The 20,871-nt window shown below is 50.3% G+C and overlaps 2 protein-coding genes across 2 annotated transcripts in view; one reads left to right on the top strand and one right to left on the bottom strand.

Moving 5' to 3' along the window:
• The window catches only part of ABCC3 (ATP binding cassette subfamily C member 3), a 32,543-nt gene extending 27,255 nt beyond the window's left edge, over positions 1-5,288 (top strand). Inside the window, 2 exon segments of the mRNA XM_015084939.3 lie at positions 1,175-1,369; positions 3,883-5,288. Coding sequence (XP_014940425.3) covers positions 1,175-1,369; positions 3,883-3,991 — 304 coding nt within the window. The 3' untranslated portion in view covers positions 3,992-5,288.
• Positions 5,289-6,237: 949 nt separating this feature from the next.
• On the bottom strand, positions 6,238-20,239 carry ANKRD40 (ankyrin repeat domain 40). Its single transcript, XM_027034113.2, has 5 exons — positions 19,968-20,239; positions 15,075-15,223; positions 12,941-13,426; positions 10,035-10,216; positions 6,238-8,725 (listed from the first exon to the last, which is right to left on the bottom strand). Exons 1-5 carry the CDS (start codon positions 20,099-20,101, stop codon positions 8,579-8,581), a joined length of 1,098 nt encoding a protein of 365 aa, XP_026889914.1. The 5' UTR covers positions 20,102-20,239; the 3' UTR covers positions 6,238-8,578.
• Between the last annotated feature and the right edge of the window lie 632 nt (positions 20,240-20,871).

The following is a 20,871-nucleotide window of genomic DNA, read 5'->3' as shown; positions in this document are numbered from 1 at the left end:
TGAGGCTCCAATGCATAAAATGATTGCCCAAAGCGTCTCAGCTAGCAAGAAGGGGGGGCAGGGACTCAGGGAAGCCAGGGCTTTTGCCCCAAACCCTTCATCGCTGTGTCACAGCCATGCGTGGGATGGCCCTGCCCCCCGCCCCCCACTTCCCCTGCTAGTCCCGGGAGACTGAATATGCCCTTCAACGGGATTTCATTTACGCAGCCGTGTTGGGGTGGCTGGTGGATAAGCACAAGCTTCCAGACCCTGCACCCAGAGCTGGCTTTGCTCCATTTTCCTACCCCCCGTCTGCCAGGGTCTGAGACAGGTCGGCTCCCCCCACCCCCCACCCTCACTGAGCTTGTAGCCGCTTTAATAAGCAGAACTTGCATCCTGTGCCAGTCCTACCATAAATCAGCCCTGAGTTCTAGCTGGAGGCTCACTCTGATGCCAGAACCTTCATTAGCTGCGGGAATGGGCCAGCGAGAGAGCCTGGCCTTCACTTGGGCTGCGGTGACTCACCCCTTTGGGAAAGGCTGAGGTATTTGTCCTTGGGTGTGGGGTTATAGCAGCCTCTGTGGTTGGGAACACAGCCTCGCTTTGTTCACTAGCTCTGGCTTCCAAGGGAAGAGGTTGAAGGTATGTGCCCCACCTCTCCTCCACCTCCCCAGTGACCAGACTCGGGAGTCCCCGTGTCCCTGACCCTTCTTGTCCTCACAACAGAGCCCTGGCCTATATTCCCCCATGGGGCTGGGAGATGACTGTCTGGATTGTGAGACATTAGGCTCGGCAAGATGACAATGTGTGCAAATATCCGGGAAGAGCCATTTAGGTGTGTTCTTTCTAGAGTGTAAATGACTGATAGAAGCAGAGAAGCATCATGGCACTAGCTGAAGAGCGAGGACAGGGAAAAAGACACAGAAGGAGGAAGCCGGGGGTGCCAGAGACAGACCGGGATTTCACAGTGTTGTTGAGCACTGCTCTACCCCAGACCCCTCATCAGCCCTGTGGGATCCAGATCTCCGTGACTCCATGTTCCAGGAGGACTGGGCTGAGGCAGAAATGGGAGAAGTTAGACAGAAAGCCAGTCCTGGGCCTTTGGGAAGGAATGCAGACAGAAGCAGTTCAGGGACTCCTGCCTGGGGGCAGGTGAGGGCACCCAGCTCGAGATGTCTGCCTTGCCCGTTCCCAGCGTGGGCCAGCGCCAGCTCGTGTGCCTGGCCCGAGCCGGGCTCCACAGGAGCCACATCCTGGTTTTAGACGAGGCCACGGCTGCCATGGACCTGGAGACTGACGACCTCATCCGGGCTACCGTCCGCACCCAGTTTGAGAACTGCACGGTGCTGACCATCCCACACTGGCTCGACACCATCATAGACTATACCAGGTGGGGCGCCAGAACCCAGCGCGGGGGGGGCCGTGGGGGGAACCTGGTGGGGTTATCTAGGTCACCAGGAACGGGCATGCAGATTACCTGGACACGGGAGAGCTCATGGGATTGTCTAGGCATGAGGGACAGAGCAGGGCTTCCCAAGTTATAGGTAAGGGGCAGGACAGAGTGGAGTCATCTACCCACGGTGGGCACAGTGATGTTTTCTGAGACACACGGGACACTTTGAGGTCACCAACGTGCAGGGAGGGGGCACACTGGGGCTCCCTAGGCATCGTGAATTGTGCCCACGCTGCCTCCCTGCCGCCTTCTGTTAATGCTATGAGGCGGAACCGGGTCCTTCATGACAAAACCCTCACTCCCTGAGCACCCTGCCTCTTTAGAGGGCCCGCGTGGCCATCCCTTTGTACGTCGCTCCCACAATCCGAGCTGGGTGTACAGGTGGGGAAGCCACTAACAGAAGTGCATGATGCTAGAGTCCCTGCCTCAGAGGGCTGGACCCTGACAGCCTGGACCCTCAGGAGCAGACACCCTGTGGTGAGAGAGCGGAGGGCTGAGCCCCAGCCCCGGCAGCTGCTGACTGCTGTGTGACCTTGGGCAAGGTGCAGAACCTCTCTCTTGGGGTTGCTGTAAGGAGTCAACGAAATGAAGCGTTTCAAATGCAGGCGACCCTGGAAAGTGTTAGTTTCTCCCCCAGCCTCTTACCATAACCTCCTCTAAGGATTAGGGCAAGGGCCTTGCCCTGGGGAATCCCACGCCTTCCCTGGGGAGGCAGCCACTCAGCCAAAAGAAAAATCTGGGACCTATTCCCTCACTGTGTCCAAAGTTAAGGTGTGATGGCTGGAGGACAAGGTCGGGGGCAGGGGGATCAGAAGCCTCACGGAAGTGACGTGGCAGTGGCCTGGCAGACTGGCCCCCTTGGAGATGTGGGAGCTCAGAAGAAGGAAGAGGAGGAAGCTGAGATAAATCTGTGTCGAAGGAGTGTGGTGGGAGTACATCAATAAGGCTTTATTCACAAAATAAACATCTCCAGGCACGGGAAGGTAGGGAGGATGCCATGGATAGGGCAATGGGCAGACCTTGTCCCTGCCTCAGAAGTGTCCCCACACAGCCCCCAGGGGCTTGGGAACCAAGCCGAGAATGCCCAACGCTACCGTCTGTCTGTTCCATGCCTACCCCACCCCTATCCAGGCCCCCACTGAGAGAAGAGAGGACAGACAGAGGTGCCAGGCCTTGGGTCCAGACAAGGGACAGGGGTGGGCTGAGAGGATCTGTTCTCAGGCCTAACTGAAGACGGCGGTCACTGGTAGCCCTGAGGATAGAAGGCTCAAACCAACCTTGGAGGTTGGGAGTTCATTCATTCTAGTGGGACTGGCAGAAATTAATCAAATACTCCTGCTATCAAACGGGTAAGGAGAGCCTGCGGGAAGGAAGCAGGGGTATGTGTATGTAGGGAAGAGAAAGCCAATCCACACAGGGCAGCCAGGACACTATCTTTCCTAAGGAAAGGAAGCACCAGCCAGGCCCTACAGGATGAGTAAGAGTTGGGGAGTGGGCGAGGAGATGGGGTACGGATACAAATTTCAGGCAAAGGTAGGAGGGCACATGAGGCCGGAGTGCAGAGGGGGAAGGGGGCAGTGGAGGCAAGATGAGGAGGAGCGAGGGACAGGCCCCACTCTGCTGCACTTTGAGGACCCTGGGGAAGCAGTCGGTACCCTAGGGAACAGTGAGAAACCACTGAAGGGAGGAGGGGCATCTCCCGGGCTCGTTCGGGCAGTGACCAGGCAGAGATGTGCACAGACACACTCCTTCCCAGGACGTGTTTCCGGGAGCCCTGTAGGTAAGGGAACAGAGTGAGGCCCATCCCTTCCCATCCAGGAGCATCTCGCCGGGCTCAGGGGAGCCCTTTCCGCTCCTGCCTCACCCCGGGAGTCAGGCTGTTAGCCCTGCACCAGGTGCACCCCGTGCTTGATTGGCAGGGGATTCTAATCCCAGGTCCAGACCTGACTGTGTGTGTGTGTGTGTGTGTGTGTGTGTAGATCCCTCCATCAGCAGCAACCAGATATGCAGCCAAAGTCCCAGATTCCAGTGTCAGGCCTCCGTGCAGCCCAGTTTCCTGCCGTGTGCCTTTGTGAGTTGGCACAAAGCAGGTAAGAGCGCACAGGGCCCAGCGCACAGGCCCGTGGCTCCCTGCGCACAGTCCTGTGACCCCGGTTGAGGGAAGGGCTCATTAGGGAAGGTTTTCAGAGGCCCGAAGAGCAGAGATGAATAGGAACCTTGTGTTTGATCCCAGAAACGGTCTCATCTGCCAGGAGAGCAAACGGAGCGGCTAAAATAACCAGCCTTGCGAGCGTGCACATGTGGCCTAGTGGCTGTGTTGGGTGGGTCTCCCGAAGCAGGAGGGTTGGCATGTCCCCGCAGGGCCTGAGCAGGACCCAGAAGGGCAGAGTTGGACGGTAAGGGCCAGGTCGAAACTGATGGAGACCTGACCACTTCTTTTCTTTGGCTAGGGTCCTTGTCCTGGACAGAGGGACAGTAGCTGAATTTGATTCTCCAGCCAACCTCATCGCAGCCAGAGGCATCTTCTACGGGATGGCCAGAGACGCTGGACTTGTCTAAAATATATTCCTGGGACTTGCTCCTGGCCATTGCTGGTTTTCATCAGGAGAGAAAAAGACACCAAGCACGTCTGCAGGATGGACTTGATGGCAAACACTGGAGGCATTCGCTAGATTCTTGCCCTGCAAAGTGCCTCACAGAATAATTGTGCTAAATACTTTAGATGAGGAAGTGGGGCCCAAGAGGTGAACTACGGGCCCGAGGCCACAGCTAGTTTGAGGCAGAGCCCAGACTGGTGCCCGGGGTCTCCTGATTCCCAACCTAGTGTTCTTGCCACGCTGTGCTGTTTTCAGTCATTTCATGGAATGACCTCTCCACTCTGTCTGATTTTTTGTATTTTCTACTCAGAAGGATTTTTTTTTTTTTTTAAAGTAAAGCTTTTTCCTCCTGGAACAGCAGACTGCCGGGTCAGGGTGTCCTTAGGAACTGAGTCCTGTACTCTGGGGTGCTGGCCTGGATCCATTAAAAATGGAGCACTGATGAAATAAAGCGACATGGTCAACAATACGTATACCCCGATGCAGCCTTTCTCTGCCTGTTCATAATGTTTGGGGGTTAGGGCCTTTGCAGGGGGCAGGGAGGGAGGGAGAGAGGTGGAGGCAGACTTTATGTACATCTACATGGCTGGGATTATCTGAAAACTTCAGTCTCCAGAGCTTTTGGCTAGAAATATTGTCTTTACAGCCAAAAGTCACTGGGTAATTGCCAATAGTTCCTGCTCTGCTGTGCAGATACTGTGCAAAGGCGAGAAATAAAGCCCCTGAAATCGGACCCGAGGCCTCTTGGGAAGGCTGCTGTGAACGCCTCCCTCATGCCATCCCTCAGACCTCCAAGCCTGCTTCTCTAGGGGCTGGGATGTGCATGGTGCCTTTTACTCCCTTGGTCCTTTAGTAGCCTATGCCAGGGGCGCCTGGGTGGCTCAGTTGGTTAATTGTCTGACTCTTGATCTCCACTCAGGCCATCATCTCCTGGTTTGTGAGTTCAAGCCCCGCATCAAGCTTTGTGGCAACGGCGCGGAGCCTGCTTGGGATTCTGTCTCTCCCTGTCTCCCTGCCCCTCCCCGCTCACTCTCTTCATCTGCCAGTAAATAAACTGAAAAAAAAAAAAAACAAAAAACAAAAAACAAGTCTATTCCAGACAGGTCCTCGTAACCAGCGAGGCCTCAGGGCCATTCGTCTTCCTCAATGTGGCCAAAGCTGCACGTGAGAGCACAAAACAGCCCAGAGGCGCCCCTGGCCCTGACAGTCTCGGGCCAATAAGCAAGATGAGGGGCCGAATTCAATTTGGTTTTGAGCAAACCGACAGAGTGCTCATTTCCTGTGGGTCAGAGTCCACCTGGCACAAGGCGTATTTGGAAATTTGGAACGGATCTCTTCTCTTTGTTACCTTACTGAGTTTTCCGGTGTCTGACCCTCTCGTTTCCTCGACCTTTCTGCTTGGTATGATGTGACGGGTTGTAGGGGATAGTTTGTCTTTCTTCCCTAAATGGTTTGCAGTAGGTGCGGAGATGGCTCCTTTGATCTGGTTTTCCTGTATGTATTGGGTCAGCCTGTGCTGCAGGACCATTTGTTAAAGGTTAATCACATTTTTTTTGGCAGCCTGTTTCTGCCCAGGATGTTTATGAGTGTAGAGAAGAAGACTTCCATCCTTGTGATAAAGCGAGTATGAAAGCCCAAATGCCCAAATTATTCTGCCTCTCCTTGGTGCTAAGAAAAGGTCTCTGCTATGCTCCCTGATTTATTAGGCCAATTTGGCATGACGTCTGCTTTGTGAGGTTCTAGCTGCCCTAACCCAACAGAAACGCAGATTCATTCGGCATCACGCTCAAAGATCTGAAGGTGGGAGGCTGTTACTTCCTCTCCTGCCTTGGGAGTCTGTTTCTGAGCTCATGGAGGCCCTGACAGGTGCCGGCAGCCCAAAGGAGAGGCTCGGTTGCATAAAGTAAATAGGCTAATCGAAAAATGTGGTCACTAGAGGATGACCTCCATCTAGCCGGCTCACCTCCTCCAGGGAAAGGAAGCTGGCCGCTGAGAGCCGGGAGGAAAGGGGCTGCACAAAGTGTCTGTGGGTGCCACTGACGGGCACGAGCCCCTTGGTGGCAGCAAGACGGAGGAGCCTCAGCTGGGCGAACGGTCCCTCCGATTTTTCCCCTAGAGCACCGTGTCCCCGGGACTGTCCAACAACTCGAACCCCCGGTGATTAGGAGTACAGTGCTGCTTAGGAGGCCCAAATGAAAGAATATGGGCTCGGTTCGTTAATATTTTAATTTTAATAATACTGGTTATGTTTGAACAGTCGGCAATGCACAAAGAAAACAATCTTCGGTGAATGTTTACACACGGTGTGAACACATGCTTTAAATATGCAGTGGAGGGGGGGTGAATTCACAGTTAACAAAGCTAAAAAAAAAAAAATCCTTGTTATAAATTACACAAAGCATATAAAAATATTTCTCTGAATGCATAGATTAAGACTTTAAACTCACCTACCGGCAACTGTCAGTCTCATCCAACCGCCTTAGGCGGGAGTCAGGTGACCACAGAGGACTTTACAAGGGAGAAGGGAGGACAGTGTCGGGCTCATCCCTCACCTGAGACGCCAAGCCTCTCCCTCGCCCTCGCCAGTTTCTGAACGGGGGTGGGGGGGGGAATGCCCTGCAGCCACTCGGTAGGCCACCTCCCGGCCGGGACCTCCACTGCTTCTGAGTCTCTAATTGATCTTAATGGTTAGACGAGTTTTAACCCCAGTGATTTAGACATGAATTAATACCGGATTTATTTCTGCCAGGATAGAGCTAGCCTTAGTGTTATCAGTAAACTGTCACTTTTTCCAAAGGGAAGGAAAGAAGGTTAGTATGTCTCGGTAAACTAGCTTCCGATTGGTTGAACCACCAGGGCAGTTTCTTCTTTAAAGCACTTCAGGGAAGGGGTAATAAGTAACTTCCCTGCGGAGTCTGACTCTGCTGTGCGAACACCGTACAAGGGTGAGTGAGTCACCATCAGGAATCGGTGGACTAAGGTGTACTCACTGAACGGAGTGATTCCACAAAGCCGGCCTTGAGGACGGCCTCGACCTCAGCTCAGCACTGAGGCAGCAACAGGAGGCCATTATCTCGGCCCAACATTCTCCTCCATTGACGTCGTCTGCATGCTCTCGCTCCGTCAGCAATCAGTCGCAGCGTTCCAATAAAATTAACACAGTTAGGAAGTTAAGTTTCTTTGGAAACTATTTAGGCACTATGGGGAAAAAGCTTCTTAAGACAGCAGGGATGCTCTTCGACAGCTGGCTTCGAACCCCTGCCCTCCTGTTCGTCTGAGTGTGCTCATTCTTATTTCTAAAGTGAAGCTGTTGGTTTCGACAAGACAGTGGCTCTTTTAACGTTAATGACACCGAAAGAAAGGAAGGGAACTCTTGAAGGCGTTCCTTACGAAAATTTCTCGTAGGCCTAGGCCGTGCTCAAGAGTGTAATCAGGTGTTTTCCAGAACAAAGCCTGGCAGGCTCACAAACCGCCTCGGTGAAGCGGATGGGTGGGTGGTGGTGGGGGAGGCCTAAGGGCAAACAATTTGTTTACAAAAGCAACAGATTTCGGAGTTGTGTAAAAACCCTAGGAATTTCAAAATAACCTTTATCTTTGATACAAAAATAAAGACGCTAACTCCTTTAGCTCAGTTTCCCACAATCACCTGGAAAACAGCAACAGATTCGGTTTCAAAAATTGCTTTTCGTGCCTAGTGGGGAACGCAAGTGGGGAACACGGGCCGGCAATGTTCGTGCTCTTCTCGGACGGTGCGGTTAAACACGGAGAGGCCAGGAATCACTTCAGAGGTTTAAAGAAAAGAAAAGAAAAGAAAAGAAAAAAAGAAAAAGAAAAAAAAAGCGGCTGCTCTTTTGGAAAGCATCAGAGAGCCCTCTAGTGACCACAGAGTCAATGCAGAGACGACTGTCCAGGCAAAGGCGGACACGGGAGGCAGAGAAGCAGTCTGGAGTGTTCACAAAGGGCAAAGAGGGGGAGGGGCAGCTCTTTTGGTTAACAGCATATTTACAACTAGGTAACTGTAGTCTTAAATACTTTAAACCTGAGTAACATTGGTAAATATGTTATGTGAAACCTCACAGCCCCAAGTCGCGCTAGAAATCATCGGTCCAGTGTGCTTTCCCCAATTTCCCCTCTAGCCGGTTCACACTTAGGAGAGCGGTGAGCGTGCAAGTCCCAAGAAAGCCCTGCAGGTGCACTGTCCGCAGGAGGGGCGACAGCCACGCTCCGCTCCCTCTCCGCTTCTGCTGAGACGGCTCACTTAGCTTGGGCACGGGAAACAGGGGTTCAGAAGCGCCAGCTTCGGCCTCTCCAGCTTCTCCACTGTTCACCGCTTCAAGCAGGAGGTTTATTGTGCACCAAGAGGCGTGGAAGAGTGGCACCGCTGCGGGGGGTCAGGGGCTCCCTACCATGGCAGAACGATGTTAGTGTAGACGACGCAGTGGCACCGGGGCCCTCCTGGGCGCCCAAGACGTTTAGATCCATGGCTCGTCCTTGGCCCGGAGGTGACGCGCACTGTCACAATACTCAGCGATAAAAGTCCCTGCTGAACTTAGTACGTCAGTTTAGAAGCTCTCCTGTTATAGCAAGGTCTTTCAGTCAGTGTGGACGCAGCATTTCGGAACAGGAAATTGTTTTCGCTTATCATTAAAACCAGTTCCAGCTCCTGGAAATCTTGGAGTCGAGCAACGTCTTTGTCCTAAAACAAAATGGGTTAAGCCCATTAAGAGGAGCCACTTGTCGGGGCGCCTGGGTGGCTCAGTCGGATGAGCGTCCCACTCTTTAATTTGGCTCAGGTCATGATCTCATGTTCGTGGGGGAGAGCCCCGAGTCGGGCTCTGCACTGGGCATGGAGCCTGCTTGGGTTCTTCCCTCTCCCTGTCCCTTTACCGCTCCCCCACTCATATCCTCTCTCTCTCTCTCTCTCTCTCTCTCTAAAAAAAAAAATGAAGGGCCACTTGTCTCTGTATGTTTGAGGTGTTATGTTGACACCAGTACCTTAGCTCTATTTATTTATTTACTTGTTTGTTTGCTTGTTTGTAAAAACGTTTTTTAAGTTTATTTATTTATTCTGTGAGCGAGAGAGAGCACAAGCAAGGGAGGGACAGGGAGACAGGGAGAGAGAGAATCCCAAGCAGGCTCTGCACTGACAATGCACAGCCTGATGCCTAGCTTGAACTCGCAAACCTGTGGGATCATGACCTGAGCCAAGATCAAGAGTCGGATGCTTAACTGACTGAGCCATCCAGGCGCCCCTCTTAGGTCATTTTAAAGCCTAGAAGAGGAGAGCCTGGGGTGGCTCAGTCAGTTAAGTGTCTGACTTTGGCTCAGGTCTTGATCTCCTGGTTTGTGAGTTCGAGCCCCACACGGGGCTCTGTGCTGATGGCTCAGAGCCTGGAGCCTGCTTCAGATTGTGTGTGTGTGTGTGTGTGTGTGTGTCTCTTTCTCTCTTTCTCTCTCTCTCTCTCTGCCCCTCCTCTGCTCACACTCTGTCTTTGTCTCTGTCTCAAAAATAAACAAACATTAAAAAAAAAAAAAAAAAGAAAATCCCTGTGGCAGGCCATTGGTGACTGTGCCCATTGGTGACTGTGCGGGGAAGTCCCCGGGGGCGTGAGTTGGGCTGCCTGGAGGATGGGAGGGTGGCAGCCCTGAACGGCAGCTACTGCAGGATGAGCGCACCTTGGACTTGGAGGGAGAGGCCATTCAGACCAGTTTTCCCCAGGTGCTCCGAGATGCGATAGTGTAATCCTCACGTGTCACTACACAAACAACCAAAACCAGGTACACGGAACGGTAATTCAGAAAATTCTCTCTGCTATGCTACCGCCTTCAAAAAGGTCATGTCCCTGTCGACCAGGAGAGGGAAAGAAAGCTCATCTGGAAAACCACCCTTTGCCCCTTTTCTCTTCTCTTCTCTTCTCAGTTCTCAACTATGACTCATGCAGCCAAGGAGGAAGCTGGGTATTTTCCAAATGCAAAAAGCAAGCAACTGCTCAGACCTCTCTTACCTTTCTTACCAGGGTATTGGGTAACTTTCTGATCTTCTCCACTTGATCTGGATTAACACCCAGCTCACAGCAGCTCACTCTGAGCAACTCTTGATAGGTGAGCTCCTGTCGGTCCAGTTCAATTTCAATGAAATCATTTTCTCGAAGAGATGGGTTCTGAATCCTCACCTTGAGTACCAGCTCTAGGGCGGGGGGGGGGGGGGGGGGGGGCGGGAAACAGGGAGAAATGTTAATGAATGGTTCCTGCATAGTCAGTCGATGTAATTTAAGATCTTTTCCAGAAGCTGGTTATACATAATCATGCCCCGTGCCGGAGGCCCGCGCCACCCAATGAGAAAACTAAGCACCGTCAGCAGGGTTTTGCTCAGCCCCAGTTCTGGCTCTGGTGGCAGTTTTCTGCACTGTCTTCCCTACGTCGAGAACTGTGGTTCACAAAGTAAAAGGGGTGTGTGTTCGGGGGGGAGACAACCATCCAGTGTGTTGAAGGATAATTAACTTCTGCTGCTGGTGCTGAGTAGGTAAAGGCTTACGAACGGGTGTGGGTATCGAACCACACATAAGCAGGGGAAGAGGGGTGGAAAGAAGGCACAGGCAAGAGATGGGATACGAGTTACTCTAAAAGGATTTAATAATTGCGAACCTAAAGGTATTTATGGAATATGAAATTCCTGGGGCGCCTGGGTGGCTCAGTCGGTTGAGCGTCCGACTTTGGCTCAGGTCATGGTCTCACGGTTTGTGGGTTCGAGACCTGTGCCGGGCTCTGTGCTGGCAGCTCAGAGCCTAGAGCCTGTTTTGATTCTGTGTCTCCCTCTCCCTCTGTCCCTCCCCTGCTCATGCTCTCTCTCTCTCTAAGATACACATTTTAAAAATTAAAAAAAAAAAAAAAAAGAAAGAAATATGAAATTCCTTGCGATAAACAGTAAAAGAGCAAAAAGACGAGCTATTAATAAAAATGACAGTCTATGATTTGAATGCAGCATGCCTCAACAAGGAAGGAGTCTGGGTGGGGAGTAAATAAGCACTATTACTTTAGGGTCGGGGATCTAAGCGGTCTGCCCTTAAATTCTGAGCCTGGCTGCCAAGATGGCCCAAGTCAAATACCTACGTGGGTTTGGTGGTTCTGTTTTGCTCCTTCTATAGGAATCTCTCAGAGCACCCCCAGGTCACTGTTATCAGCACATATAACAGCAGGTCCTCAAAACCAGAAAGTGAGGGAGTTACTTACACAGAAAAAGTAAAGGGGGGGTGCCTGAGTGGCTCAGTCGGTTAAGCATTGACTTTGGTTCAGGTCATGATCTCAGGGTTCGTGAGTTCGAGCCCCGCGTCGGGCTCTGTGCTGTCAGCTGGGAGCCTGGAGCCCACTTCAGATTCTGTGTCTCCCTCTCTCTCTGCCCTTCCCCCGCTCGCACTCTGTCTCTCTCTCTCTCTCTCAAAAATAAAGAAAACAATAAAAAAAAAAAGAAAAAAAAAAGAAATAGTAAAGGTAAGACTAGACTGTGTCCCGGGGTGTCTATCTGGAATGGGAGAGATCAGGATGAACTTGTTTTTAATATTTTTATAAAGAGAAATAGATACAGAAACATAGGAAGAAATGTAACTATGACTGTATACGGGTATTTGTTTGCTCCTTCCTTCCTTCCTCCCTCCCTCCCTTTCTCTCTTTCTCTCTTTCTTTCTTTCTCTTTCTTTCCTGGCTCTGTCCTCTGTGTAGGCCTGGAAGACATGACACCCCTGGAGCATAAGGGCACCTGGTGTCCACATCCTAGTTTCTGAACACCATTCTCTGCCAGAAAGAACAAGGGCTCCTCAGAGAAATGGCTGCCTCCGGGGCGGGAGCAGGGAAAGTGACACTAGGAGCCTGGAGCCCTCTTGCTGCACCAAAAAGTAAGGAAATGCTCCAAGAATGATGGCATGTGTCCAAGCGATGTGAGAACTGGCTCCAAGGGGCTCCTTCTCGACAGATCTGGTATAATGTGAACATCAAGATGATGATAGTAACAAAATTATAACCTAATAATAAAGAATCTACAAGTTCATACTGATCTAAATGGAGGAGAAGGGAAGGAACTTCTTTACAACAGAATATCAAATAGTCCCTAGAGAAAGGTAATAGGAGATCGTATTCTTTTGTTTTAAGTTCATTTATTTATTTTTGAGAGAGAGAGTGCCCACGTGAGCTGGGGAGGGACAGAGAGCGAGAATCCCAAGCAGGCTCTGCACTGTCAGCACAAAGCCTGATGTGGGGCTCGATCCCACGAACTGTGAGATGGTGACCTGAGCAGAAATCAGGAGCCGGGCTTAACTGACTGAGCCACCCAGACGCCCAGATAGGAGATCATATTCTACACAGTACCTGGCCTGGACTCTTCAAAAAATACTGAGGTCCAAAATGATAGAGAAGGGCTGAGGAAGCTTCCAGGTGAAAGGAGAATGGAACAGTATGATAACCAAAGGCGACAGGTGACCCTGGGCAGAGGACAGGGGTGGAGGGAGCACAGAGAGCTGCAGAGGGCACCAACACTGAAACATGGCCTGAATTAGAGAACACAGATGGCTTAGAGAATGGTATTATAGCAAGGTTACATTTCCTAAATGTGGTCACTGGACTGTGGTTATGTAACAGACTCTCCTTGCTCTTAGGAAATACACACTTAACCACTGCAGGTAAAAGGGCAAAACGTAAATAATATAGGAGTCTGGCTAAAGGGAGCTCCTTATAGTGGTCTTGCAAAACTTCTACAAGTTTACAATTAGGCTCTAAACACATAAATAAATACAGACATAAATCCCATCCTCCCAAACCGCCCCCCCCCCCCGCAAAAAAAAAAAAACCAGGAGTGAAACGCTAGATCTCTGGGCGCCCTCCCCACCCCATCCCGCAGAGGCTGTCTCCTGAGGAGGGTTACCTTGCATGTTAAATGGAAATGCCCCCGTGAAGAAAAATGGCTGGAAGGCTGGCGCTGGCCCTGCGTATGTCCCATTTTGAGGCTCCAGAGACACTGGTGGCTTGGACGGGACAGAAGAGAACAGTGAGCGGCTCTGACTCACTGGTGGCTGACAGACAGGACCCGGTTTTGTGCTTTCTGGTGTTCGGAGTATGGCAGAGGGGGCAGACACATCTCGGTTCTGAACCAGGGCCAACGAGGCGTGGTCCCGTGGAAAGGCCCCGACCAGGGGAGGCTCCCCGGCAGGCAGCAGCGGAGGAGTGCTTTCCACAGGGGGTGACGCAGGAGGTGTGGAGGGGCCCCCGTTCTGGAGCTGGGCCGCATCCTCTGCCGCCGCAGGGGTGTAGAGAAAAGGGAAGGCTGGGTTGGCCAAATAGTTGGGAACAAAGGGCAGTTCTGACTCCTTCTTCAGCTGGGGGAGGCTGTCGTCACCATCATCTTCTTCCACTTACAAAGAAGAAAACGCATAACATTTACATAGCCCTTTAAAAATTACCAGGAAGAGAGTGTCTTCTGAAAGCTAGTGTCCTTTGGTATATGGCATATTTTGTTCCGTGTTTACTGCCTCTTCAAATCAGAAGACAAAAGAGTGTTTCATTAGGTTTATGATCACTGTTTTGATTGCCTTAAATTTAATAGACTGAAAAAAAAAAAAACAAAAAACCTTAGAATGCCTACCTATCTGGAAATGACATGGAATTACTATCGTGGCACAGTAGTATTACCTTGGCTTTTTTTAAAAAAAAAAAATTTTTTTTTTTTTACATTTATTTATTTTTTGAGAGACAGAGCACAAGTTGGGGAGGGGCAGAGACAGAAGGAGACACAGAACCCGAAGCAGGCTCCAGGCTCCGAGCTGTCAGCTGTCAGCACAGAGCCCGACGCGGGGCTCGAACTCACGAACCGTGAGATCATGACCTGAGCTGAAGTCGGATGCCCAACTGACTGAGCCACCCAGGCACCCCTTACCTTTGCTTTTAAAAACAGATTTGTGAAAAAGAAAAAATTAAGACAAAAAAAGGGGGCGCCTGGGTGGCTCAGTCGGTTAAGCGGCCGACTTCGGCTCAGGTCATGATCTTGCGGTCCGTGAGTTCGAGCCCCGCGTCGGGCTCTGTGCTGACAGCTCAGAGCCTGAAGCCTGTTTCAGATTCTGTGTTTCCCTCTCTCTGACCTTCCCCCGTTCATGCTCTGTCTCTCTCTGTCTCAAAAATAAAGGTTAAAAAATAATAATAATAAAAATTAAAAAAAAAAATAAAAACAGATTTGTGGGGCACCTGGGTGTCTCAGTCGGTTAAGCGTCCGACTTCGGCTCAGGCCATGATCTTGCGGTCCGTGAGTTCGAGCCCCGCGTCGGGCTCTGTGCTGACAGCTCAGAGCCTGGAGCCTGTTTCAGATTCTGTGTTTCCCTCTCTCTGACCTTCCCCCGTTCATGCTCTGTCTCTCTCTGTCTCAAAAATAAAGGTTAAAAAATAATAATAATAAAAATTAAAAAAAAAAATAAAAACAGATTTGTGGGGCACCTGGGTGTCTCAGTCGGTTAAGCGTCCGACTTCGGCTCAGGCCATGATCTTGCGGTCCGTGAGTTCGAGCCCCGCGTCGGGCTCTGTGCTGACAGCTCAGAGCCTGGAGCCTGTTTCAGATTCTGTGTTTCCCTCTCTCTGACCTTCCCCCGTTCATGCTCTGTCTCTCTCTGTCTCAAAAATAAAGGTTAAAAAATAATAATAATAAAAATTAAAAAAAAAAATAAAAACAGATTTGTGGGGCACCTGGGTGTCTCAGTCGGTTAAGCGTCCGACTTCGGCTCAGGCCATGATCTCACGGTTCGTGAGTTTGAGCCCCGCGTGTGGCTCTGTGCTGACAGCTCAGAGCCTGGAGCCTGCTTCGGATTCTGTGTCTCCCCCTCTCTCTTACCCCTCCCCTGCTCATGCTCTGTCTCTCTTTGTCTCTTGATAATAAATAAGCGTTAAAAAACTTTTTTTAAATAAATAAAAATAAAAACAGATTTGTGGTTCGACTGGCATCAAGAACACAGCCAATGAGACCACAAGTCTTAAATGAGTTTGACAAAATCGAAAGTTGCCCAACACAGACTCACCCCCCATGATCTTCCTGATTTCTCTCCTTGATGTCAATTGGACTGGCATTTCCCCTTTTGTCGTAAGAATCTCTTTGTCAGCTCCTGATTTTAATAAGTAAGAGACCACCTGACCATGATTGCGTTTACACGCCCAGTGTAAACAGGTCCTGTCCGAAGAAAAGGAGAAAAGAGTTAAAAACAGAAGAGGTGAGGTGGGATTTCAAATTCCAGGTGCTAGTCAATAAATGTATGCAAGCCTGTTAAGAGCTCAGCTAAGAACCAGGAAACCGGGCAGGTAACCTCAACTTTTCTTTTCGGAAAGCAGATGATCAAAATATTTAGCATGCTTAAAACTTATTTTTTATTTTCATTTCTGACCCTTGGGAAAAACTAATTTATCCCAGGAGCTTTCATTTCGAGGAGTTCCAGGAGGCTGGCTGGTTAACTCTAATGGTATTGCTGAGAGGTCTTCTAGCACTAACGCTCGTTAGATTGTCCCAGTCTCTTTACAATGTTTTTATGGTGTCACTTTTCCTTTTTAGGGACAGTGGAAACTTGCTTCGTATGCATCAAATGACACATGAAAATTAAATATTATCAGGGTAATAATCATCTACAGCTTGCTCTGCCACTGAAATTATTATTGCTACATAGACATTCCCGGCTGAATCTCAGTTGCTCACTCTTTTTCCTTTTCTTTCCTAGACACACACACACACACACACACACTTTAAATTTCCATTTTTAAAATACTTGGATCCTCTAGTTCTCTCCAGAAGGCTACAAACATACCCTCATCTGCTTAAATGTAAGGCACTGTGCACAGGCTTTAATTCCTAAGGCACTTGAAAAATGTACACCAACGACCGAAATTTTCAAGAACAAACTCTTCTAACATATTAGCCTCATTTAAGTAAAACTAATTATTTATTATTGTACACACAGGAAGGGATTATGCACACTCTGAAGGGCTATTATTTTAACACCACGTAGAAATATAATTAGCATGCTGGTAAAAACTCCATCTTAAACAGAAATGAAGGGATTCGGAGTTGCTAAATTCATCCCTGGTTGCCAAAGCTGAATGATATTGTGGAAGGAAAATCTTTTCTCCCCTCTGTTCTGAAACGTCCTCACCAATTCTCTAATTGAATGGAGAAAATTTCTTCAGAGCTGCCAGCCAAGTACAGATAAGATAAAGAACAGAACAATAATGTTCGGTAGTGAGGATTAAGTTAGGTCACTAACCTGCAAAGTACAACTATCCATAAAGTTCATTTGGTTCCGGGGAGAAGGTGATGTGCCCTGGCCTCCTCAACATTTCAGGCTTGCAGAAAGCTAGCTTGTTCGGCTGGCTGGGACTCCATCAATGTTTCAAAGGGATATTCCATACTATTATTGATTAGAATTAGATTATCCAGGTACCTTTAAGGTGTACTCTATAAAGAAAAGATTGCCAATTTGGGAAAAATAAGGGAAGAGGCGGCTTCTGCTTCTGAAATATGAGCTCATGGAGATAAGGAAGTGTCTGCTTGGACGTACAGGTACTTAATTGCTCAACAAGGGAACCAAGAACAAGGTGGACACTGGTCCGGGCAGAAGGATCCAGTACATCCTTGATTGTGGGCAAACTGCAGCTGAGAGTGTTTGTCTGTGGATCTCTGTGGCATGGGCTTGAAAAGTGAATAATTATAATAAGTGAGCATTCAAAAATGAATGGAGCATGATGAGAAAAATATGTTCCCTTTTGGAAATAAAGTGCTCACTCGCTGGTAGTAAATCACTTGTTCATGACAAGCTTGAGACTGAAGAAGGTAATTTACTGCCAGTGGGTCTGAGACACTCTGGGAAAACCAACTAGCTAAAGCATCACCATGTAAAGTGGTGTTAAGGCAACACAGCACGATCCCCACAACCACGTGCCCTGAGTGGCCATCACTTTCAGTCCAGACCTGTGTGGCTCTGGGCAGCCATAACTCAGAGCCATTGCAGCCAGGCAATATTTTCAGCTTTTTCATGAGCCATTATGCTTGTTGCTTAAAGCCAAGGGGTACGCACGACCCTTGAATTACAACTGATATGGGAACTCTATCTTTGAAATTTAACTCTTCAAGCTTTAAATTTGCAGTCAGAATATCTGGTTAGTCCTGGGAAGTATTTCAGACCGGAGGGGCTGGGTATCCTTCATCAGTGCTGAAATTGTGGTTACTGACCAACTACAAAGTGAAAGCAGTAACCATTTGGCTTTTCTATGCTAGAGATTAAGTGTTCGATGCCAGCATGCTGCTTAATAATAAGACAATAATAGTTAACAAAGATATAGTGCTTTTTACATGGGGGATGCTGTTCTAAAGGCTTCATATATATTAACTGAGTCAATCTTCTGAACAACCCTTAAGTGCTATTATCGACATTCCCTTCATTTTACAGAAGTGGAAATAGAAGCAGTCAGCAATAGGTAGAACAAACAGTATGCTTTGGTGATTAAATGTTACAGGGACAATAAAACAAGGGAAGGGACCAGGGAACGCCAGAGGCAGGGGAGGGGCATGGTGCCATTTTAAATCGAGGGCAAAGGAAAGCTCACCAAGGTGACATCTAAGCTAAGACCTGACAGAGGTGAGGGAGGAAAAGCATTTCAGACTTGGAAGAAAAAACATAAAGGCCTTGAATCAGGACTGTGCCTGGTATTTCAGGAAAAGGGAGGAGGCCAGGGGAGCAGAATGAGGGAAGTGAGGGGGCAAATCCGGGGATGAGGCCTTGAGGTAGAGAGGGAGGACGATGGGGACTGGAAGCAGAAATTCGAGGACCCTCTGAGCTTTTACTCAGAGTGTGATGGGGGCCATTAGAGGGTTTTGAGCAGAGTGAAATGATGCGACTTTTGACTTGTTTTAGGTCAGGATCCCTCCGCTGTGCTGAGAAACGACTACAGCGTATGAGGGAAGCAAGACTAGTTGGGGGGGGGGGGGGGAGTGGTGGTGGTGGCTACAGCAAGAATCCGGGCACCAGAATGGTGGCTGTGTAACCAGAAGTGTTGAGGCAGAGTTAGTGAGAAGTGGTCAGATTCTGACTATAGCTGTAGGTGAAGCTGGCAGAATTAGCCGACACACTGGATGTGGAATGTGAGGGAAAGACAGGAGGCAAGGAGGGCATCAAGGGTTCTGGGCTGAACATGTCAGACGCTGAGCTGAGGAGGACTCAGAGGAACAGGCTTGGGGCAGTCCGGGGGATGAGGGGAGATCAGGAATTCAAACTTGAACCTCTGACATGAGGTGCCTTAATAGACATCTTCCCCGATAAATCTATGAGAAGCCTGTTCAGGTTGCTTCAGATTCAGTCTACATTTACTGAGCACCTACTACATGGCAGGCGTCATGGTTAGGAAAGCAGGGTCTAGAATCAGATACTGGGCTCCTTCCTAGTAAATTCTATGACCTTGGGGAAATTACTTAATCTTTCTGGGCCTCAGTTTCCTCATCTGTAAAATGGAGAGAATAACAACAACTCTGTTCTTGAGTAGTTGTGAACGAGAGAGCCTGGCTTGTGTCACAGAGCAAACTCCAGGAATGTGAGCTATTTATACAATGCTTCATCTCCTTCAATGGTCACAACACTCTTCTCACATAACTGGAAAATGAAGTGACTCAGGAAGGTTGCATTAGCTAAGCAGGAATGGGGAGAGTCTGCGGGGAAAGACCAGGCTCCTTCCTCTATACAACACCGCCTCCCACTGCCAAAACAGTGAGTCACAGCTTGTGAACCACAGAGCCATGCTCAGAGAAGGTACACACCAAAGGGCAAGCTTGTTTGCAAACACTTTTAAGGAAAACAAAAGGCAGTAGTGTCTGTTTCCTGGGCTTCTGCACAGCTATCCAAGCTGATTTCTATAAGAGGTAGATAACTTTGCAAGGCAGTCATGGAAACCATGGTTGGGGTCACAGCTGTGTGGTTATTCTCTGCCCTTGGACCCATCTCCAATGTCCCTCTCGGTTCCAAAATGTCGGATGCCACTTGAAAAAAATAAAATATTTCCAAACTCACTGTAACTCTAAGCTAGCAAAAACAGGCTGCTTAGGCATGACTTGGATCAAATAAAAATTTAAATTTAAATGTGAAGAGGGCAGAATAATACCACATCCAGTAAGTAACTTAACACTAAAAATCTGACCGGCACATCCTAAAATGTGACTCCTTATTTAATTGGGAAGGATTCAGTTTGCGGGCCGGCATCTGGAGTCTTGAATTCAAATTCTGTATTTAAAATTGGAGTAAGAGAACAAGGCAAAACACTCTATGGGATAAAGGAGTAAGTCTTCCCTCAACAGGCAGCTGGTAGGCAGCGGCATATCAAGGCTACAGTGAGGCAACAGAGAGGCAGAAGAGTGATGCAAAGTGATTTGTTTTTTTTGTTTTTGTTTTCCGGTCTTGGGAAAAGAAACGGTGCTAATTTATAAGATTCACATTCGCTCGGTTGCTTATGCTTTTTGCTCTGCACAGGTGTGTTCTCCAGAAGCTCCTACGGCAAAATAATCGCACACGCGAAGTGGGGTGAGCTCCGTACGAGCGTGCGAATCAATCGAATCGTAGCCAGCAGGGCTCCGGCCCAGCGAGCCCGGGGGTGCGGGGCGGGAGGGGGAGGGGGGGCCGGGGCTCAGGTGGGCGCTGCCCCGGGAGGACCACGTGGGCGGGGACTGGGGCAGGCCGCGCTCCCGACGGCACCAAGCGGGACTGGGGGCAGGGGGAACGGGGCCCGGGCAGGCCTCGCGAGCGCACGGCCTCGGAGGCTCAGACGCTGGGCCACGCCTTGGCGGGCGGCGGCAGCCTGCGCCGGGCCTCGGTCATGGGCGCCCGCCCCCACGCCCCGGCCCCGCCGGCTGCTCTGACCTAGGCCTCCCCCGCTCCCCCACTTACCAGCCGTTGACCTCATTTTGGGAGTTCACATCCACCCCGCTCTCCACCAGTTTCTGCACCTCCCGAATGTCCCCCAAGGCCGCGGCTTCCCGCAGCCTCTCCTGCTGCTCCTTCTGCTCTAGGAGAGCGCTCATCTTCCCCCTCGGGCCCAGGCCCCAGCCGGCCGCCCGCCCCGCCCCGGGCCCGTCAGCGCCGCCGCCGCCGCGGCCCGCTCCCCGCCATGGGGAGCGCGCGGGGCTTGCCCGCCCTGCTCGCGCCCGGCCCGGGGCTGCTGCGCCCGCCCGCCGCCGCCGTCGCCGCCGCGCCGCCCGCCGCTCCCCGGCTGCTCCCGGCCGCAGGCCCCAGCCTCCGCCCCGGCCGCGCCTCCCGCAGGCCGACTCCGGGGGACCCTATTCGGAGTGACAACCCTGACCCAGATCTTTTCCGTTCCTACCCTCGGCCCCAGCGCCCGGGCTGGCTGTTTATGTAACTGCTGCACAACATTATCTGCCGTGATTCATGGACTATTTTTAGACGTCCCCACCCCGCAGCTTCAGAGGAGGAGGACAGACACATGGAAAGAGAAGAAAGCATAGCTGAGAGCCAGAAAAGCCTTATCCTCTGGCGCAGGCTGTTTACCAGGCATCAGAAATAATTGGTGTTTCTTCACCCCCCCCCCCCCCCGCGCCCCAAGTGTGTGTTTGGCTCTTTTTCCTTATCTGAGCCAACTCTTGCCCAGCAGGATGGGGAAATGGGCTGAAAACGATCCTACTATTATATGCCCATAATTGCAGAGACAGATTACACTGTTCTTTCTTCTTTTGACAGTGCTTAGGACCAGCCAGTTGGAATATTTATTTCAGTCGCTGTTGTTTTACATCTCGTTTTAGACCGATTTCTTCTAACTTGGCTTTCAGGGAAAATA

The sequence above is a fragment of the Acinonyx jubatus genome, chromosome E1 (genome assembly GCF_027475565.1).
Source record: "Acinonyx jubatus isolate Ajub_Pintada_27869175 chromosome E1, VMU_Ajub_asm_v1.0, whole genome shotgun sequence".
Classification (NCBI taxonomy): domain Eukaryota; kingdom Metazoa; phylum Chordata; class Mammalia; order Carnivora; family Felidae; genus Acinonyx; species Acinonyx jubatus.
The sequence above is the reverse complement of the archived record's forward strand: the minus strand, read 5'-3'. Positions and strand labels throughout refer to the sequence as shown.